General features: G+C 46.4%; 1 protein-coding gene across 1 annotated transcript; it reads right to left on the bottom strand.

Moving 5' to 3' along the window:
* Nucleotides 1–404: 404 nt before the first annotated feature.
* ehd2b (EH-domain containing 2b) lies at nucleotides 405–15,776 on the bottom strand. The gene is made up of 7 exons (XM_061216994.1): nucleotides 15,391–15,776; nucleotides 13,167–13,775; nucleotides 12,045–12,221; nucleotides 8,665–8,762; nucleotides 6,440–6,852; nucleotides 3,314–3,478; nucleotides 405–2,931 (listed from the first exon to the last, which is right to left on the bottom strand). The coding sequence occupies exons 2-7, from the start codon at nucleotides 13,397–13,399 to the stop codon at nucleotides 2,359–2,361; spliced, it is 1,659 nt and encodes a 552-aa protein (XP_061072978.1). The 5' UTR covers nucleotides 13,400–13,775; nucleotides 15,391–15,776; the 3' UTR covers nucleotides 405–2,358.
* Between the last annotated feature and the right edge of the window lie 550 nt (nucleotides 15,777–16,326).

The raw sequence follows: 16,326 nt of genomic DNA, 5'->3' as shown, positions 1-16,326 counted from the left end.
ATTATCTTATTATCCTAACAAACATATTTATTTCATCCAATCCTCATTCTGTGCTTTTTCCATTTTACTTTGAAACATTTCTGCAGTATTGTTCCCAGAGACTGCAGATTACAATGAACCTGAATGAGCCAACACTGGTGCTACAGTGAATGTGCCAAAACTCATGCTCAAATTCCACTGTCCCTGTTAAATAAATACATACAAATAATGATAATATTGAATCAAAAGCTGGACAGGAAACAGGAAAACTGATTTGCATTGTATTTTTCCCACCAACAATATAATAATATCACAAAAAATAAGGGCAGTCAGCGTTATTTCCTTTACACACTTACTGTATGCAATGTCTTGCATAACATTCTGAACAGTTGCCATTGAATCCAATGCCCACGAGTAGTGTAAAATAAGAACTTTATTGAGTATTAATGGTAGTGAGCACACAAATCATGAGGCTTTATACAGTAGTCAGTAACAATATGAGAATTGTTATGTTATGTTATCTCCTGAAGTGTCCAAACTGAAACATTCCTGTCCAGGAAAGTCACTTAGGTTCCGTAAAACAATCTTTTGGAGTACATGGAGAATAGTTACTCAGAATAAAAACATAATAAAAAGGGGAAAAGAGTCTATAGTTACATACCTGTATATTCTTTGAGCGATCAAGCAGGAAGAGTTTGTGGAACCTGTCTAATTGGATGTCCAGATTGGTTACCAGGCAACCAGGCCACAGGAGCCAGGTGAGGGGTCTCACCATGGTCCTGAGACTAACACAACAGCTACAATTACCAGTGGTAAAGTAAGCCGCACCCAATGCGGGTCATCTACACACGTACACAGGGCTACATATTTTCTGAGCAGATGTCCTTGGCCAGGGTGATTTGTGAACTTCAGGCACACACCTGTCACATTCTGCAACCTGTTCATACAGGTGCATTTTCACAAGGGGAGGCCCACAGGGGCAAAAAAACAATATCCAGAAAAAACAAGGCTGCTCGGAGCTAGAGACCGCCAGAGCACCAGCATAGCGGGAATTCACATTATTGCCCGCCCGATTTCTTTGGGGATTGGACGGCACTGCCTGTCTCTCAGAACAGACCCAATCACTGAGGTGGGCACTTCCATTTCTGGAGCTCTGTGCAGACACTGATTTGCGTTTCCAGTTGCCCCTGGCTCAACTAGCAAATTAGCTCAACTCACCGATGCCGTTTCACCTGTCGATTAGACCGCAGTAACACATTTCACATCGGATTGTTAATAAATGTAGCTAAAATGTAAACTCAATACGAGGCAAGATTGAAATCAGAAATAGACCCACACTGCAGCAAAGCCAGCCAGCTCTTTGGAGGGATTCGTAATGGAGCTGGTGTCATGTGGAGCAGTTGGTTGTTATATGTGGAGTTCATATGCGAGTACGTGTTGATGCTGCCCTATGCCAAGGCGACACACCTCTATTCCCGTACGCCGGGTGTGTATCCTGGTTTTGCTCCAGCAATTTCCCCAAAATGATTTTAATAAATGTCTGCATACACCACTGACTGTTCAATCCTGTAAAGGATTACAGTAAAATGCTTGGACCAAGCACACGGCTACAGTCTGTGTCAGTAGCTCACAGCGTCAGTAGAAATGGTAGACCACAGAAATGATGGGCTAATTCAACAATTCAACAACCAAGATGGGATCAAATCCCGAAATAGACCAGCCCTTGTTGTGCCCCCCTGGTCTACGCAGACAGGGGACAAGAGGAACCGCACAGGAATGCTAAGTGCTTAGGAGGGAAAGGCATGTGTCCATGGAATCTGTGGTGCCCTTCTTCTGGACAACGTGCCAAGGAAAACACACAAAAAAACAGACAGACAAACCGACAGGGTGGCACAGACAGACAGCTGAACAAGATTCCACAGTACAGGAAATAAGCTCCAAGTGAGCACAACTATTTGAATGTTTTACAAAGTCACAGTGAAGTAAGGCTGTGTAAGTTTTTGGCGAGGAACAATATTGTAGCAGTGCTTCTTTCGTTTTTTTTTTACCACACCCAGGCAAAAGTTTCAGCTCTGATGTGAATACTGTTAGCATGAATCACGCAGAAAAACATTTCAAATGACATGTGCGACCGAATAAAAAGCACATGATCATGCTTCCATAACATTGCACAACCTAAAGAAAGTTTAAAGCATGTCACGTTGTTCGCTACAACCTTACACAACCTTACTGACATTGTAAAAATGCTGCAATAATGTTTTTTTTGTGTTAGCTGGGAATGCACAGCGTGAAGGGGGCTCAGTGCACGTCCCCCCACCCAAGGGAGAAGGGGGCTTGGGGCGGGGGGGGGGAGGTGGCTGGGGAGGCCAAGGGGGGTCTCTAGGCATCGGAGCCCTTGTGCCGGCGTTTGGAGGGGGGGATGAGGCGGGCGGGCAGCTCCGGGGGCAGCCCGTGCCCGTCCAGCTTCACCTCGATCAGGTGGCTGGCCAGGGCGAACTCCTCGTCGTCCAGCATCCCGTCCCGGTCCACGTCCGACAGCTTCCAGATCCGCCCCAGCACCGAGTTGGGCAGCTTGGTGCCCACCATCCAGTCCTTGGCCTTGGTGCCGCTGAGCTTGCCCTCGTTGGGCGACAGGTTGTAGAAGATCTCATCGTACTTGGGCTTGTACTTGGTCACCACCCAGGCCCCGTCTTCGTCATCCTCCTCCCCGCCCCCGCCCTCCTCCCCGTTCTCCTCTGCCTGGGCGAAGGGGTCCCCCTCCAGGAAGGGCCCGCCCCGGGTGCCCAGGAAGGCCCCGCCCTGCACCCCCTGCTGTACCCCGGCCTCCAGCTCCTCCTGCTTCAGCAGGGGCATCAGCTTGGCGATGTCGGCCGTCAGGAGCTGGTCCAGCGCCACCATCAGCCCCGGCTTCAGGGCCTTGAACTTGGTGAAGTCGTGGACCATCAGCTTCTCCTGCAGGCAGAGGAGAGGGGGAGAGGGGGAGAGGATGAGAGGATGAGAGGAAGGGAGGAGGAGAGGAGGAGAAAGGGAGAGAGATAAGGGAGAGGGGAGGGGAGACAACTAAGGTTGGTAAGGCCCCACTTGAATTTGGTCATTACAAATCCACTTCCCCCCGCCCAGTCCAAATTAACTGAAATTTAATTCATTTCTAGATAAAAATACATTATGGACATTGTCCAGTTCATTATTTTAATTTAATTTGATTTCCTGAATTGACATTGAATTAACTCCAAGTCTACAAGCACTATAATTTAGAACACATTCCAGTGCTACACCTGCTCTTATTAAAGCCCAGTACATGTATAAAATACTCTGCGTTCAGACCCGGACGGACCTGCATCTTGCCACAGTCGGGAAAGTCTCCCGCGGAGATGTGGTGCTGGAGCTGGATCTTGGAGAAGATGACCGGCAGCTGGTGGATCAGGTTCTTCTTCTTGTTGTCCTTCCGGAAGACTGAGGGCATCTCCTGCTTCAGGTAACTGATGATGTGGGCATGAACCTGACCACAGGGGAACAAAGGAACATATTCAGCATTAACTCACCTGTATAGGGTCCAATGGGGATGCGAACATTAGCCTTTTAGCTATTCTTAATTCTTTAAGATGTAACTGAATAAGGTCTTAACTGAACATTATAATGCTATATATTTATATGTAACAATCAATACTGGTAACTGAAAGGAGTGGAGATCTACATTACATGACATCACAGTACAGTTATTTAGCTGACGCTTTTATCCAAAGCTCCTTACAGTTGATTAGACTAAACAGGGAGACAATCACCTCTGGAGCAAAGTGGGGTTATAACTGCATGGATCTTATCATAGCTACACCGGGTCCTAGTCATGTACATACAGGTTGCCTCTGTTCTAGATTAGGACACTGTCTTCGAAAAACGACTAAATGGGTTAAGAAAGATAGACCGATAACTCAACAGCCAAGACACTAGTTATATTTCAGGTATCAATCCAGAGCAACTTATCCCAACTTCTGCATTTTAACACAGTATCCATGTACATCCAGCTGGTTATACTGCATACTGAAGGGATTCAGGCCAAGTAGCTTGCTCAAGAATACAACAACAGTGTCCTTTTTCAGAATCAAACCTGTAATCTTTAGGCTATAAGCGCACTTCCCTAAGCATTGTACTACACTGCCACTCAATCGCATAACAATGGATTCCATAACAAAGGTCTAAAGACTGGAACACTCAAAGGTTTTTATAGCACAGTTACAAAAATAATGACCAAGACAAAACAAGACTTTATTTCGAAGAAATAAAGACACTCACCGAACACATTATTAGGAACATTTTTACTTTATTACACATACTTATTCAAGCGAACTATTCAGCCAATTGTGTGGCAGCAGTGCAATGCATACAATCATGTAGATAAGGGTCAGGAGCTTCAGTTAATTTTCACATCAACCATCAGAGTGGGGAAAAAATGTGATCTATGTGACTTTGACTGTGGAATGATTGTTGGTGGCAGACAGGGTGGTTCGAGTATTTCAGAAACTGCTGATCCCTTGGGATTTTCCTCACACACTAGTCTCTAGAGTTGGCAAAGAATGGTGTAACAAACAAAACAAAGCAGCAGTTCTGCAGACAGAAACGCCTTGTTAATGAGAGACTTCAGAAGAGAATGTCCAGACTGGTCAAAGCTGACAGGAAGGTGACAGTAACACAAATAACCACACATTACAATATCATAATGGATTATAACTCCAAGTGGACAGGCTACAGCAGTAGAAGTCTAAGAAATAAGTCAAGACCTAATAAAGTGCTCACATAGTCTTGTTTTTAAGTACTCAGGTAAGCATTCTGTTTGAAAGGCATGAAATGTACTCTGTCAGTACTGTATCATGCATGATTTAACACTGAACATTTTGCTGTGATGGAGGGGTGGGGATTTAATTTCACACTCTGAGCAGAAAAGTACACTTTATCAGAAAGAACCACATTCTCTGGCTACCAGGCCACAGTGTTCCAGCCAAACCGAGCATTACTGGAGATTACCACACAGGGTGAAAGCACCTGCTAGGATCCAGCAATTCCAGCCCTCTGTTCTGATCATATAGTGACAATAATTCATAGATTTTGTGTTCTTTTCAGGAGACACCATCCACCTGTATCATCACAACAGTGTTTTTTGAATAGCTGGACAAAGTTCCAGTCCAAACTGTCCCATTTATGCAGTATCCAATACAATCTGATACCTTCTCTAATCTCTCTTGAATTGACTCAACTAGGCAACGGTAAAGTTCTGTGGAACTTAGTTTCAATGATATTGTATAATGCTGCACTAAATGTCCTCCCTGGTTGATAGTCAGATTCTATTGTCACATGACATGCAGTTAGTTATGTGCATTTGGTTTATATAGCTTTTCTGACAAACCTCAAGCTTTTTTTGGATCAAATTCGCTCCATATCAGAATTTAAAAGTGTAGCATGCGCTCACAATCTCAATATTCCCACAGAGCCCCCAGCGCAATAAATAAGGGAGTATCCATGAAGACCGCACGCAAACAGAGAAATGGAAAAGTTCCACAATCTTGTGACTTTCTTTTTTTTTTCAACAGAAAACATCTGACTGTCATTTTTCAACTCCATAAACAAGTTTTTTTTTCCAACTGAGGCAAATGAAAATTGCTCTGTGAAAAAAAAAAAAAATGTTGAAGACGCTTTTATTTGCGTGACAGAATTTCACATCAGATTTTTCATCAGAAGAGGCTTGTGTGGAACAGGCTGGCAAGATCGCCATGACAAAACCAGGCCAGACAGGAGGTTAGTGTGAAGTACGCAAGCAGTAGCATTATAGGTCACGTGCATACAGTCTGTGATCCATACATGAAGGCTGTATATGCATCAATTGCATAAGAAATACAAGAAAAAGATTTACTTGGCTCAAGAAATCTTTCCAATTCCACCTCAGCTGAAGTCTGGTCAGCATTTTGGCACAAAATGGCTGCCATGCATCACCCAGGCTGAGGCGAGTTTCCCCCTTATCACTGTAAAGCACCTTGAGTGTGAGAGAAGCACTACAGAGAAGCAAGGAATTATTTGTATTATTATGATTATAAAAGCATAGATGAAAAACAAGATAGTAAGAGAGATCGTCTAGTACAGCACAACTGAACTCCATGTCTCCCAGTGTCTGCAATATTTGCTCCTACAGTGTGCTACACCAGCACATTTTAATTTACTATTTACCTGCTTGGTTCAGATAATAAAGCAATTAGTGAAATCAGGAGCTGTAGCTCATGGTTCGATTAAAGGCCGCCAGACACTGCGGCCTGCAGGGCATGGAGTTGAGTAGCTCTGGTCTAGCACAAGAACTTACCCTCCTCCTGGCCTGCTCATCTTCACAAGCTGTACCCTCGTGACCACTATTGTCAAAATAAAGCAAAATAAACCAAGAGATTATCTGGTCTTGTACAAGAGAGATAGTCCCACTCACCCTAACGAGGCGCGCCCTCTTCACCAGGTCGTTGAGCTTGCGCAGGGCAGCGTTGCGCGGAAGGTTCTGGATGTCAGTGAACAGGTCCTCCTCCTCCAGCTCAAACAGCCGGCGGTTATCGGTGATCATGAGCGGCTCGGACCAGAAGGAGCCGATGTAGACACGCAGCACCTCGGGCGTGCCGAACACCTTCCCCAGCGACCACATGAGGGCGCCGTAGACCCTCATCAGCTGCTGGGTGCCCACCATGTCGGCCTTGTTCAGCACCACCCGCAGCTTGTCCTCGTTCCCGCGGAGAGCCCCGATGGCCTCCGCGAACTCGTCCGAGATCTCCAGCTTGTGGGCGTCGAAGAGCAGGATGATGCGGTCGACCCGCTCCGCGAACCAGCGAAGCACGGCCGGGAAGTCATAGCCTGGGGGGCGGGAAACAGGTTTAAACCAGAACCATGGTCAGGGGTTGACGGGGTTGACGGGGTCTGCTGGTTTATGTTTTCATTTTAAAATCAGCAACCAATTCAGACCTAAGAAATACGCTGAGGTTAACAGTTTATTCAACTGCTTTGATTGATCAATTAAGTCCGAACAGTAAGTAAAAACGAAAGCCAGCACACCCTGCGGCTCTCCAGAACCAGACTTGCTGACCCCCGACCAAGACAGTCAGTCTCGCCCTTATTATATGCGAACAGAATTTGGGGCCAATTTCGAAGACACAGATTAAGTCTAGTCCGAGATGAAATTCAATTTTGAATGGAGCTTCTGCATTTAGTCCGGGACTAAGCTTAATCTGTGTCTGTGAAACTGGCCCTTACTATAGCTGTGATAGGCCTCACTGGGGATGTGCCAGCTTAGACACACAGTTCACACAGCACTTTATAAGTAATGCCTTGCATTCACCCATGCTCACACACACACACACACACATACACACACACACACACACAGACATAGATGGTAAAAGGCAGCCATCACACGCCAATCAGCACGTCAGGAACAATTGGGGTTAGGCGTCCTGCTCAAGGATCCTTTGGCAAACTCAGAGGGCCGGGGATTAAACTGGCAACCCTCCGACTGCCAGATGACCGCTCTTACTTCTAATGTCGCCCCAATGATATTTTCTAATCAATCAACACCAACTCACCCAATGCAAGTCTACAGTAAAGTGAGGTCAGATATTTCTCTTGCCTTTTGGATTTGAGCACACAAAAGCACGTTTCAGGAAGAGATGTGTAACAGTACAGGCGTATTGGCTGGTTAGCTGGTTCACTGGGGGTATGTGCTCAGACATCGTGATACGCCCTGCACCATTGGGCCCTGCTGCAGTGCATTTGGGAGGGCAGGCAGTATGTGTGTGTGTGTGTGTGTGTGGCGTTCTCCCAATGGGAATGTCACACAGACATACTCCCTTTACACCCCTGGCCTTTTTTGAACTTTCCCTCCATTCCATTTCTCCCTTGTCTCACATTCTTTCCTGTTGCCCTCTGCCTCTGACCGCCACTCCCCCTCTCTCCTCTTCTCTATCCATCACCCCTGCTCTCTCTCTGCCTCTCTCCCTCCCTGTCTATGTCCTCAGTCACACCCCTCTCCTCTCCACCCCTATCCATCAGCCCTGCTCTCTTTCTCTCCAAATATCTATCTCCCTCTCTCCTCTCTCTTGTTCCCTTTCTCTGTCTGTCCTCACTCACACTCCTCTCTCCTCTCGTCTATCCATCACCCCTGCTCTCTCTCTCCAAATCTCTCTCTCTGTGTCTCTCCTTGCTCGGTCTCTCTCCTCACACCCCTGACTCATTTCTTCTCTATCCATCACCTTCTCTCTCTGATCCCAATCTCTCTCTCTGCCCTCACACTCCTCTCTCCTCTCCTCTATTGATCATGCCTGCTCTCTCTTTCGCTCTCATTCCATTGTTTTCCCTCTCTGTGCCAATACGTATCCCAGCTGCTCTGTTAGAGACTGTAGACAGGCAGGATTGTGACACAGAGTGATTCTAAATTCCTCAGACTCTGCCAAAAAGCCCCGTTAAAAAAAGACTCCATTTGCCACTGGCATCGGTAATCCTCAGACTTGCCTTTGTAGTCTGATACAACTATTATGCTTCAACTTGATCAAGTTACAACAAATTACACTGTAATCACACTTCATATCCGTTCATGGTTCTAATAACAAAACTTAAACTGGGTAAGCGGGAACTTCCCCACTCAAACTCTTTGGTCCCAATGGAGACACTCACCTCTGCTTACGGTCTGTTTGGCCCCCGACAGGATTCCAGGGGTGTCGATGATGCTGATGCTCTCTAGCACCTGATTGGTCATCTGGGCACACTGGAACCTATGACACAAGGGGAAGAGGGGAAAGCCTTCACTGATTGGTCATCTCTTCCTTGTATGAAGGAGAACTGGGCTACTGTCCCAGAGTGCACAGGCAAACCATATTAATGTCCAGTTGAAATTGTAACAGTTTTGTTCCCTTACCTCACTGATAACTTCAGTTTAATTCCAAACAGGATCTCTTTTGATTCGACTCCCAGGCAAATTCAACCAAAATTCCAATCGTTTTATGTCAGCAGAGACTACCCGAGCTCATTTAAATTTTAAATCAGGTTACGACCTTTTGCATTATTGACACACTCTTACTTCTAAATATAGCTTCCCCCCAATAGACACACAGACAGATCAGTTTTGCCTAGATTATTTGAATAAAATAAGTCAGCTTTTCAGTGACATTGTCACTAAGAGGAACATTAACTAGGATGATGATTGGAATTCTTAGTCCCCGTTTTCCTGTTTGCTTCTCCATAGGTGCAGCAGGCCTTCACATTCCAGCAGAAGGCCTAACAATGAGTGATTTCCCTCGCACTCTCGGGGCTGTCACCGACACTGAGCCGCCGTGAAAGCATTCTGCACCTCTGAGGCCTGCTGAAACCGCATCTCTGCAACTCCCTGGCATTCTTCCAGAAGGCTTTTCCTTTCAATGTAAACAGGGATGTTTACATCAATATCCCTTCCCACAGATGAGATCAGATGGGAATTGGGGGGCGTGTATGGTCTATCACAGATTTATAGTACTTTATGTATTCACTTAAACAGATTTCATGTTTATGCAAGTCTAAAATGTATTTTAGAAATGCAACGGCACAACAAAATATGTGTCTACTGTAATACTGTAAGTTCAACGAGAGTTTAACAAACAAGTTTTGATAGACACAATAATATGTCTAGGCAGAGACTTGGAATACCAAATAAAGCAGAAGTCCCACAGCTTTGAAACTGAACGCTCAACTGATTGCTTGTTTGTCTTAACAGTGTCAACCAGCAAACAGTTCCGAAGCTTGCAATTTGATGCCTGTTAATGCAATTGAAGGCCCGGGCTGGAACTCAACCAATGGGCTCCATTGTGTGGAAGAGGTTCCCTCACCGAGCTCGACTTCCTGAAGGAAAATCAGCGGCCCTGCCAGAATCAAACAATAAGGCGGCCTAATGATCTGCCTCTTAGAACAACACGGCAGCTTCCTGTTACCAGAGACCGTAACAAGCGACGGGCTTCCCAGGACAGGAAGTTCAGGGGAAAAAAACAAACGTCATACCAGCAAGGTCACCCACACCTCAGAGACCAAGATGGGGTTGGAGGCTGAGGCTGAAGAGACCCTCTGGAGTGGTCTAGCACCACCTTCACAAAGGCGAGTGAACATACCCTGTATAATCAGACCAGGGGGTTATATCCCAAAGCAGGATTACTGAGTTAGCTGGATAAGTTCATTGAGTAGACCCTGGAAACCTTTCCACAATTTGCCTAGTGGCTAAGGTGCGTGACTGGGAGCTGGAATGTTGGTGGTTCAAACCCCGGTGTAGCCACAATAAGGATAAGATCCATACAGTTTTTGGGCCCTTGAGCGAGGCCCTTAATCCCACATTGCTCCAGAGGGGGATGGTCTCCTTCTTAGTAGAATCAACTGTAAGCCGCTTTTGGATAACGGCATCAGCTAAGAAATTAAATAACAAAACTGGAACGTGGACTGAATTAAAAGGAAGTGTTCCGAGGTTTACTCCGGGAACTTATCCAGCTAAGTCAGTAACCCTGCTTCATGACAGACCATATTCATCAAGCATCTCACAGTAGGATCGAGGATCCATTTCTCAAGTCCATAACCTTTCTGTTACGAGCCAAAAGGCTAAACTGCTTATAGATCAGCACTCCTACTCTAAAGTGCCGTGTGATATGATACCTGGCCCTGGAGAGCCATGGAAACAGCTGGTTTTCATTGTCACCCAGCACAAACTTAATTAAAAGGCAGTCGAAAAAGGGCTCCCTTGTTTCTGGGTTGCTGATTGCATGGTAGAAACATGAACCCTGCCTATCTTGTGGCCCTCTGGGATCACAGCTGAACCAGAGTGAATTGGGAATCTGAAGTTCAGAATCATATTCCACTATAAATGAGACCATGAGGCTATGAAACCAAAATGCCAAGAAATGGGCACGGCTATAACATGTTACCAGTGACACATTGACACGAACCAACCAATCCTTGCGCTTTGCCATGGAGTGCAGCCTTCGGAATGATTTGACATTTGAGTGATTGACAACAGGATTGACCCATTATGGAAGACTACACGGCCTCACTCCCCGGTCACTCCAGACAGATACAGGTAGAGTAGGTGATCTAGGAAAAGAGCTTATCTCAGCAGAATTGAGCTGAAGATAAGCGTGTTGTCACAGCTTGCGTGTGCAGGCATTCCAGGCTGGCCTGGCAGCCTGTAAGATAAACATGGGAAACGGGGAAAGTATTTCAGCGCACATTTTCTGCTACATTTTTTCCCCCCCAGTTCATGCCTCTGATCTCATCTGTTTCCTCTCCCCCTCACAGCTTTTAACACTCCTCTTCAAGTTCCCCTCTTTAGATGAGTGAACATAAGCACTCACACGCATATGCAAATAAACACACACACACACACACACACACACACACATAAATATACAAACACTCTCACACACACACATACACCCATGAACACACGCACACACACAAACACACTGACAAACAATCACACAATCTCATGTACAAACAAACCCATGGACGCACACATACACACACAGACACACAAGAAAACACACAGAGACATGTTTCGCTTTAAGAACTTGTGTGTCCCCTCCCTGGAGATTTCTCCCTCTGTTTTTTCCACGAATAAGGAAGGACCCTCCTCCCCATATAATTTTGGCACAGAGACTTGGCATTCCATAGACGAAAAAACTGACGCATTTCTCTCTTTCCCTCTCTCTCACTCACTTTCTTCCTTCCCTCTCTTCTTCCCAAGAGGGTGCTCAGCTTGTCCTCTTTGCCTGGCTCCATCCATTCCTCCCGCCCTTGTTTTTTCAGCCATGTTGTTTTGTTTTGCCTTCAAAGGCCGAGCGGGAGCGTCAGAACATGGTTCTCACACAGACCAAACCCCCTCCCCCCCACACCCCCCCACACTCCCAAACCCCCTCCCCCCCACACTCCCACACGGGCCGCTGATTTCAGCCAGGTGTTTATCGCGGTGTGTGAGCGAGTGCTGGGACCGGCTGACACAGGAAACGCTCCCCGGGGGGCCTTCCCCGGGGGTCGGGCCAGCTCACCTGTTGAGGAAGGTGTTTCCGAAGGGGTTGAGTTTGCGGAAGGGCTTGTTGGGGTCCACGATGAGGGCGTTCCCGGGGATCAGACCCTCCACCTCGCCGTGCATTATGGCGGTAAAGTTGTCCGTGGTGGGCTCTGGACCCACACGACTCCCTGGGATGTCCTGCTCGAGGAGGTAGCTGAGGGGGGGGTCACACAACAGGGGTACTGAAAGGACATCCAAAAATCACCTTACAGACAGGACACTACAGAGAGGAGCTACACCAATCACAGAATGCATTGGTAACAACCAATACAACAACAGAGATGATGATTGGTGGGTATTCAGGAAGTAATACCCACCACTTGCTGTTGGCATGGTCCTATCAATTGTTACTCTATGCTGATGGTGGTCCTCTCTGCTAGGTGAAGTCACAACTATTTGATTCCTACACTATCATACCTGTTTAATCAAATTTACATGTAGGGATTTAGTAGACCCACTTATCCATAGAAATTTACATTTATCAAACATAATGAACATGAACAGTGGGATGTTTTACTGTAACAGAATTTGAGCATACAGTCCCGCAGGGAGCATTCCGTACCTGTCAGAACGCTATGTGCTCCAGGGCAGAGACTGTGCAAGGTTAACAAAGATCTGCTACATGTAATCCTGCATATCCATTCAGAGGAATTCTCCAGATCAGTGGTTACCAAACTTTCAGCGGCTACAACACACTTAATGTGCAGATTTGCCCCATTGCCTGAACTTCTGTTCACATATGGAATTACATTTTTTTTAAACATGCCTATGTCAGCTCAACTGCATGGACACAGTAAAACGCAACTATGCATGTGACAAGTTAAGTTTGACATGGGAGAATTTCAGTGGAAAGTGTGTGATTTATGTGCCCTTTTTTTTGGTCATGTGACCCTCCCACATATCACAAACATAACCCAGTCTCTGCTACTTGCATTCCGTAAAATGATAAAGAGATTCAGGAAGATTTATTATTATGAGATCCACATTGTGTAAAAGTAAATGACACAAATTAACTCCTACTAGCCTTAAATCTAATCCCGTTTAAGGATACATGATTGGTCAGGCAGCAGCCGCACAGGCCTCGGATTGGTGAATCTACCTGATGAAGGTGGTCTTCCCTGTGGAGTACTGGCCCACCACGAGCACCATGGGCTTGTTGTCGAAGTCGGCGTCTTCGAGACTGGGGGAGTGGAAGTCATGAAACCCATAAAGCTGCTCTAAGGGAAGCAGCTTCTGCCGGTACAGAGACTTCAACCCCTCTGTGACCGTCCGGATCACCTCCGGAGTCTGGACCTTCTGGTTCTTCCCGCCTTTCCTCCCCAAACGAGACATGGTGACGTGAGCCTGCAGGGGGCGCTGTGGACTGTTTCTGACTTTTTGTGTGTGTGTGTGTGTGTGTGTGTGTGTGTGTGTGTGTGTGTGCCCACCAGTCAAGAGCTTTGTGCCTGTGTCTAATGTGGTGTGAATCCAAGAGGTAACTTTGTATGTTTAGGACCTAGTGAGGACCAACGTCTTACTACTCACTGACCCTTTCTCTCTCTTCGATTGACAAGTGAATGCCTTCTCTAGGTGTCAGAAGTTTTGTTCTAGTCTGTCTGTGATGTCAAAGAGTGGATAATAGTGTAAAACTTGGCTGCAAATATTGTGTTGATCTTCTATTTTCAGTTCAGTACAATTCAAATTTGCATCACACGTGTTTTTTTGGTTTCTGAAAAAGAAAACGAAAAAAGAAAGAAAAAAATACAGAGTTCATAACATCCAGTATTACAGACGAGTTGTTTCACACCTGACCTATCTTTTAGTGGAAATATTACGGGATGGCTATTGCTGGGGTCAGGCTGGAGGTGGAGGGAGGGTGTGTTAGCCACTGTGCGCTAATGTTTCCTGTGTGGAATCATCACAGAGTTCATTGAATTGCACAGGGGAAGCACAGTGCATTGTCCCCGTGAGCCTGAATAAAGGCGATACACGCTACTGAACACACACCCAAAATCTCTCACACACACACACACACACACACACACACACACAGACGCACGCACACAAGTATAAAGGTATACACACACCCGGGTGAACACACACCCAAAATTACACACACACACACACACACACACACACACACAGAAGTATAAACACAGTTACACGTACACACACACACACACACAAACAAGTATAAAAACATGCACACACACAAACACACACATGCAGCCATTCCTCCACATACACCAATGGCACATACTCCCCCCTGGCTGTTCCCAGAACAGCAGCAGTATATCACGACCTGCTGTGACCTGCTAAACCAATTTCAGGCAGAGGAGAACACAGGTAAACACAGGCAGACAAACAAGAGAGACACCCAGCACAGGCCCACACACACACAGACACAGTCAGAGGCACTCTTCCTCCTCTGATCAGCCCTGAGCCTCAGGTGAGGCTCACACAGAAAGGCCACTCAGCCCTCGGGGATAGCTGTGAAGGATAACCCCAGCCGCCCCAGTGAGGGACCCGTTCATTTAAATAGGGAAATCATAGCAGGGTGAGGCACAACACATCCTGAACATAACACTCACAAACGCCTGCAGTATGTGTGCAGGGAGTACCCAGGAGAACGTTCCAGAAACTGGGCAGTGTGCGGTGGGGTAACGTTCACCCCCTCACCAAAACAGAGACGCCACGGGAGAGGAGGCAAGTGAACACAGAGAGAGAGGGGCGTAGTGCGAGGGAGAGATTCTTCACAGAACAGATGTAGAGATGCCCCTACTGTGAACACTCCTTCAGCAGATTCCTGAGAGGAGGGCAAGGGCTGGGGTTCCTCACTGTACACCCCGAAACGCCAGGGCCAGCGGTTACGGACAGTGGTTTGCGTTATGGACAGATAACCAGATGTGCGTCCTTTTAGACGCTTTTATCCAAAGCACAACCACAAACAGGATTATGAATGCATACATTGTTTCAGAACATGTAGTCCCCTCAGTTTCCAACCCACACCCTTGTTGGAGCAATACTCAAACGGAGCCATACAACTACCAGACCACAGGCGTGGTTCACAATAACTAGTATGTTAGAGTACCGGCACTAGTAGCCCATTTCGGAAAGGATCCCACATGACCTCATCAAACACTATTAACTAACAACACTAATAAAGGAAGAAATGTGTCGGTGGGAGAAGTAGAGAGGGTGAGTGTGTTAAAGCAGTCCATTCATATGTTCGACCAAGATAAGCAGCCAACCAGCTTCTTTCAGCAAAACTTTCCAGACTGAACTTGACACTTTTACAGAGTAAACAGATAATAAAAAAACAGGAAGGTGGTCAAGTGCCTTACCTCAAAATGGGGATCAGATGCTTAGCAGAACAGCAGCAAACCCAAAAAAGAAAAAAACCCCCACAAAAGTGGCTTGTGGTCACGGTGTTAAAAAGCAGCTGGTACCTCGTGCCATAGACTCGCACATCTCAGAAGCTAAAAGCAGAACTCTGCAGAACCACGTCCGTCTTCATGTGTGTGTGGGCACTCATCAGAAAACTCGCACCCACTGAGTCCTAACTGAGGAGCCAGTACTCTTGTGTGTGCGCGTGTGTGTGTGATGAATGATGGTTTTCCAGTACAGGATAATCAGTCTCAGCTGATACGATTGTCTGGCAGGGATCTCTCCACAAACTGGAAAGGCTGAGGGAAAACATAAAGAGCTGAAAGAGTACTCTCTCTCTCTCTCTCTCTCCCACTCTCTCCCTCCCTCTCCACCTCTTACTAGCTCTCACTCTCTCTCCTGTTGTCCAAGGGTCAAACCCAAAAAACTACTCAAGCTAGGGAAGAGGTGGTGTGTGTGTGTGTGTGTGTGTTTTGGTTGGGAAGGGGGGGGAGTTGTACATTAAATAATTTGAGGAAGAGTCAAAGCTTTCCTAAGTGCAAGTCAGACCCCTGCCATGCTTTCAGCTCACACCGTTCTAAACGCATTACTAGCGAGCGCAGCAATGTTTACAGTTTTCATATAATCCATTTATTTTCCATGCGTTTATTCACATGACACTGTTGCATAGCTTTGGGAAAAGAACCATGTCCCCTCCTCCCCATCTCCCCACCCCTCCTGCCACACCCTGCCTCACCATGCTAACTCTCTAGCACCACCCAGTGGCAACCATCTGTATTACAGGAGACTGCTATGACTGACAATTGACCAGTCCAGGAACCGCCATATTAAACAACTTGTGTACTTATCAATTTGCAGTGGCAGTGGGAATCTCCAACAGCGCACACCAAAGA

This window comes from Conger conger, chromosome 13, assembly GCF_963514075.1.
Source record: "Conger conger chromosome 13, fConCon1.1, whole genome shotgun sequence".
In the NCBI taxonomy this organism is placed as follows: domain Eukaryota; kingdom Metazoa; phylum Chordata; class Actinopteri; order Anguilliformes; family Congridae; genus Conger; species Conger conger.
The sequence above is the reverse complement of the archived record's forward strand: the minus strand, read 5'-3'. Positions and strand labels throughout refer to the sequence as shown.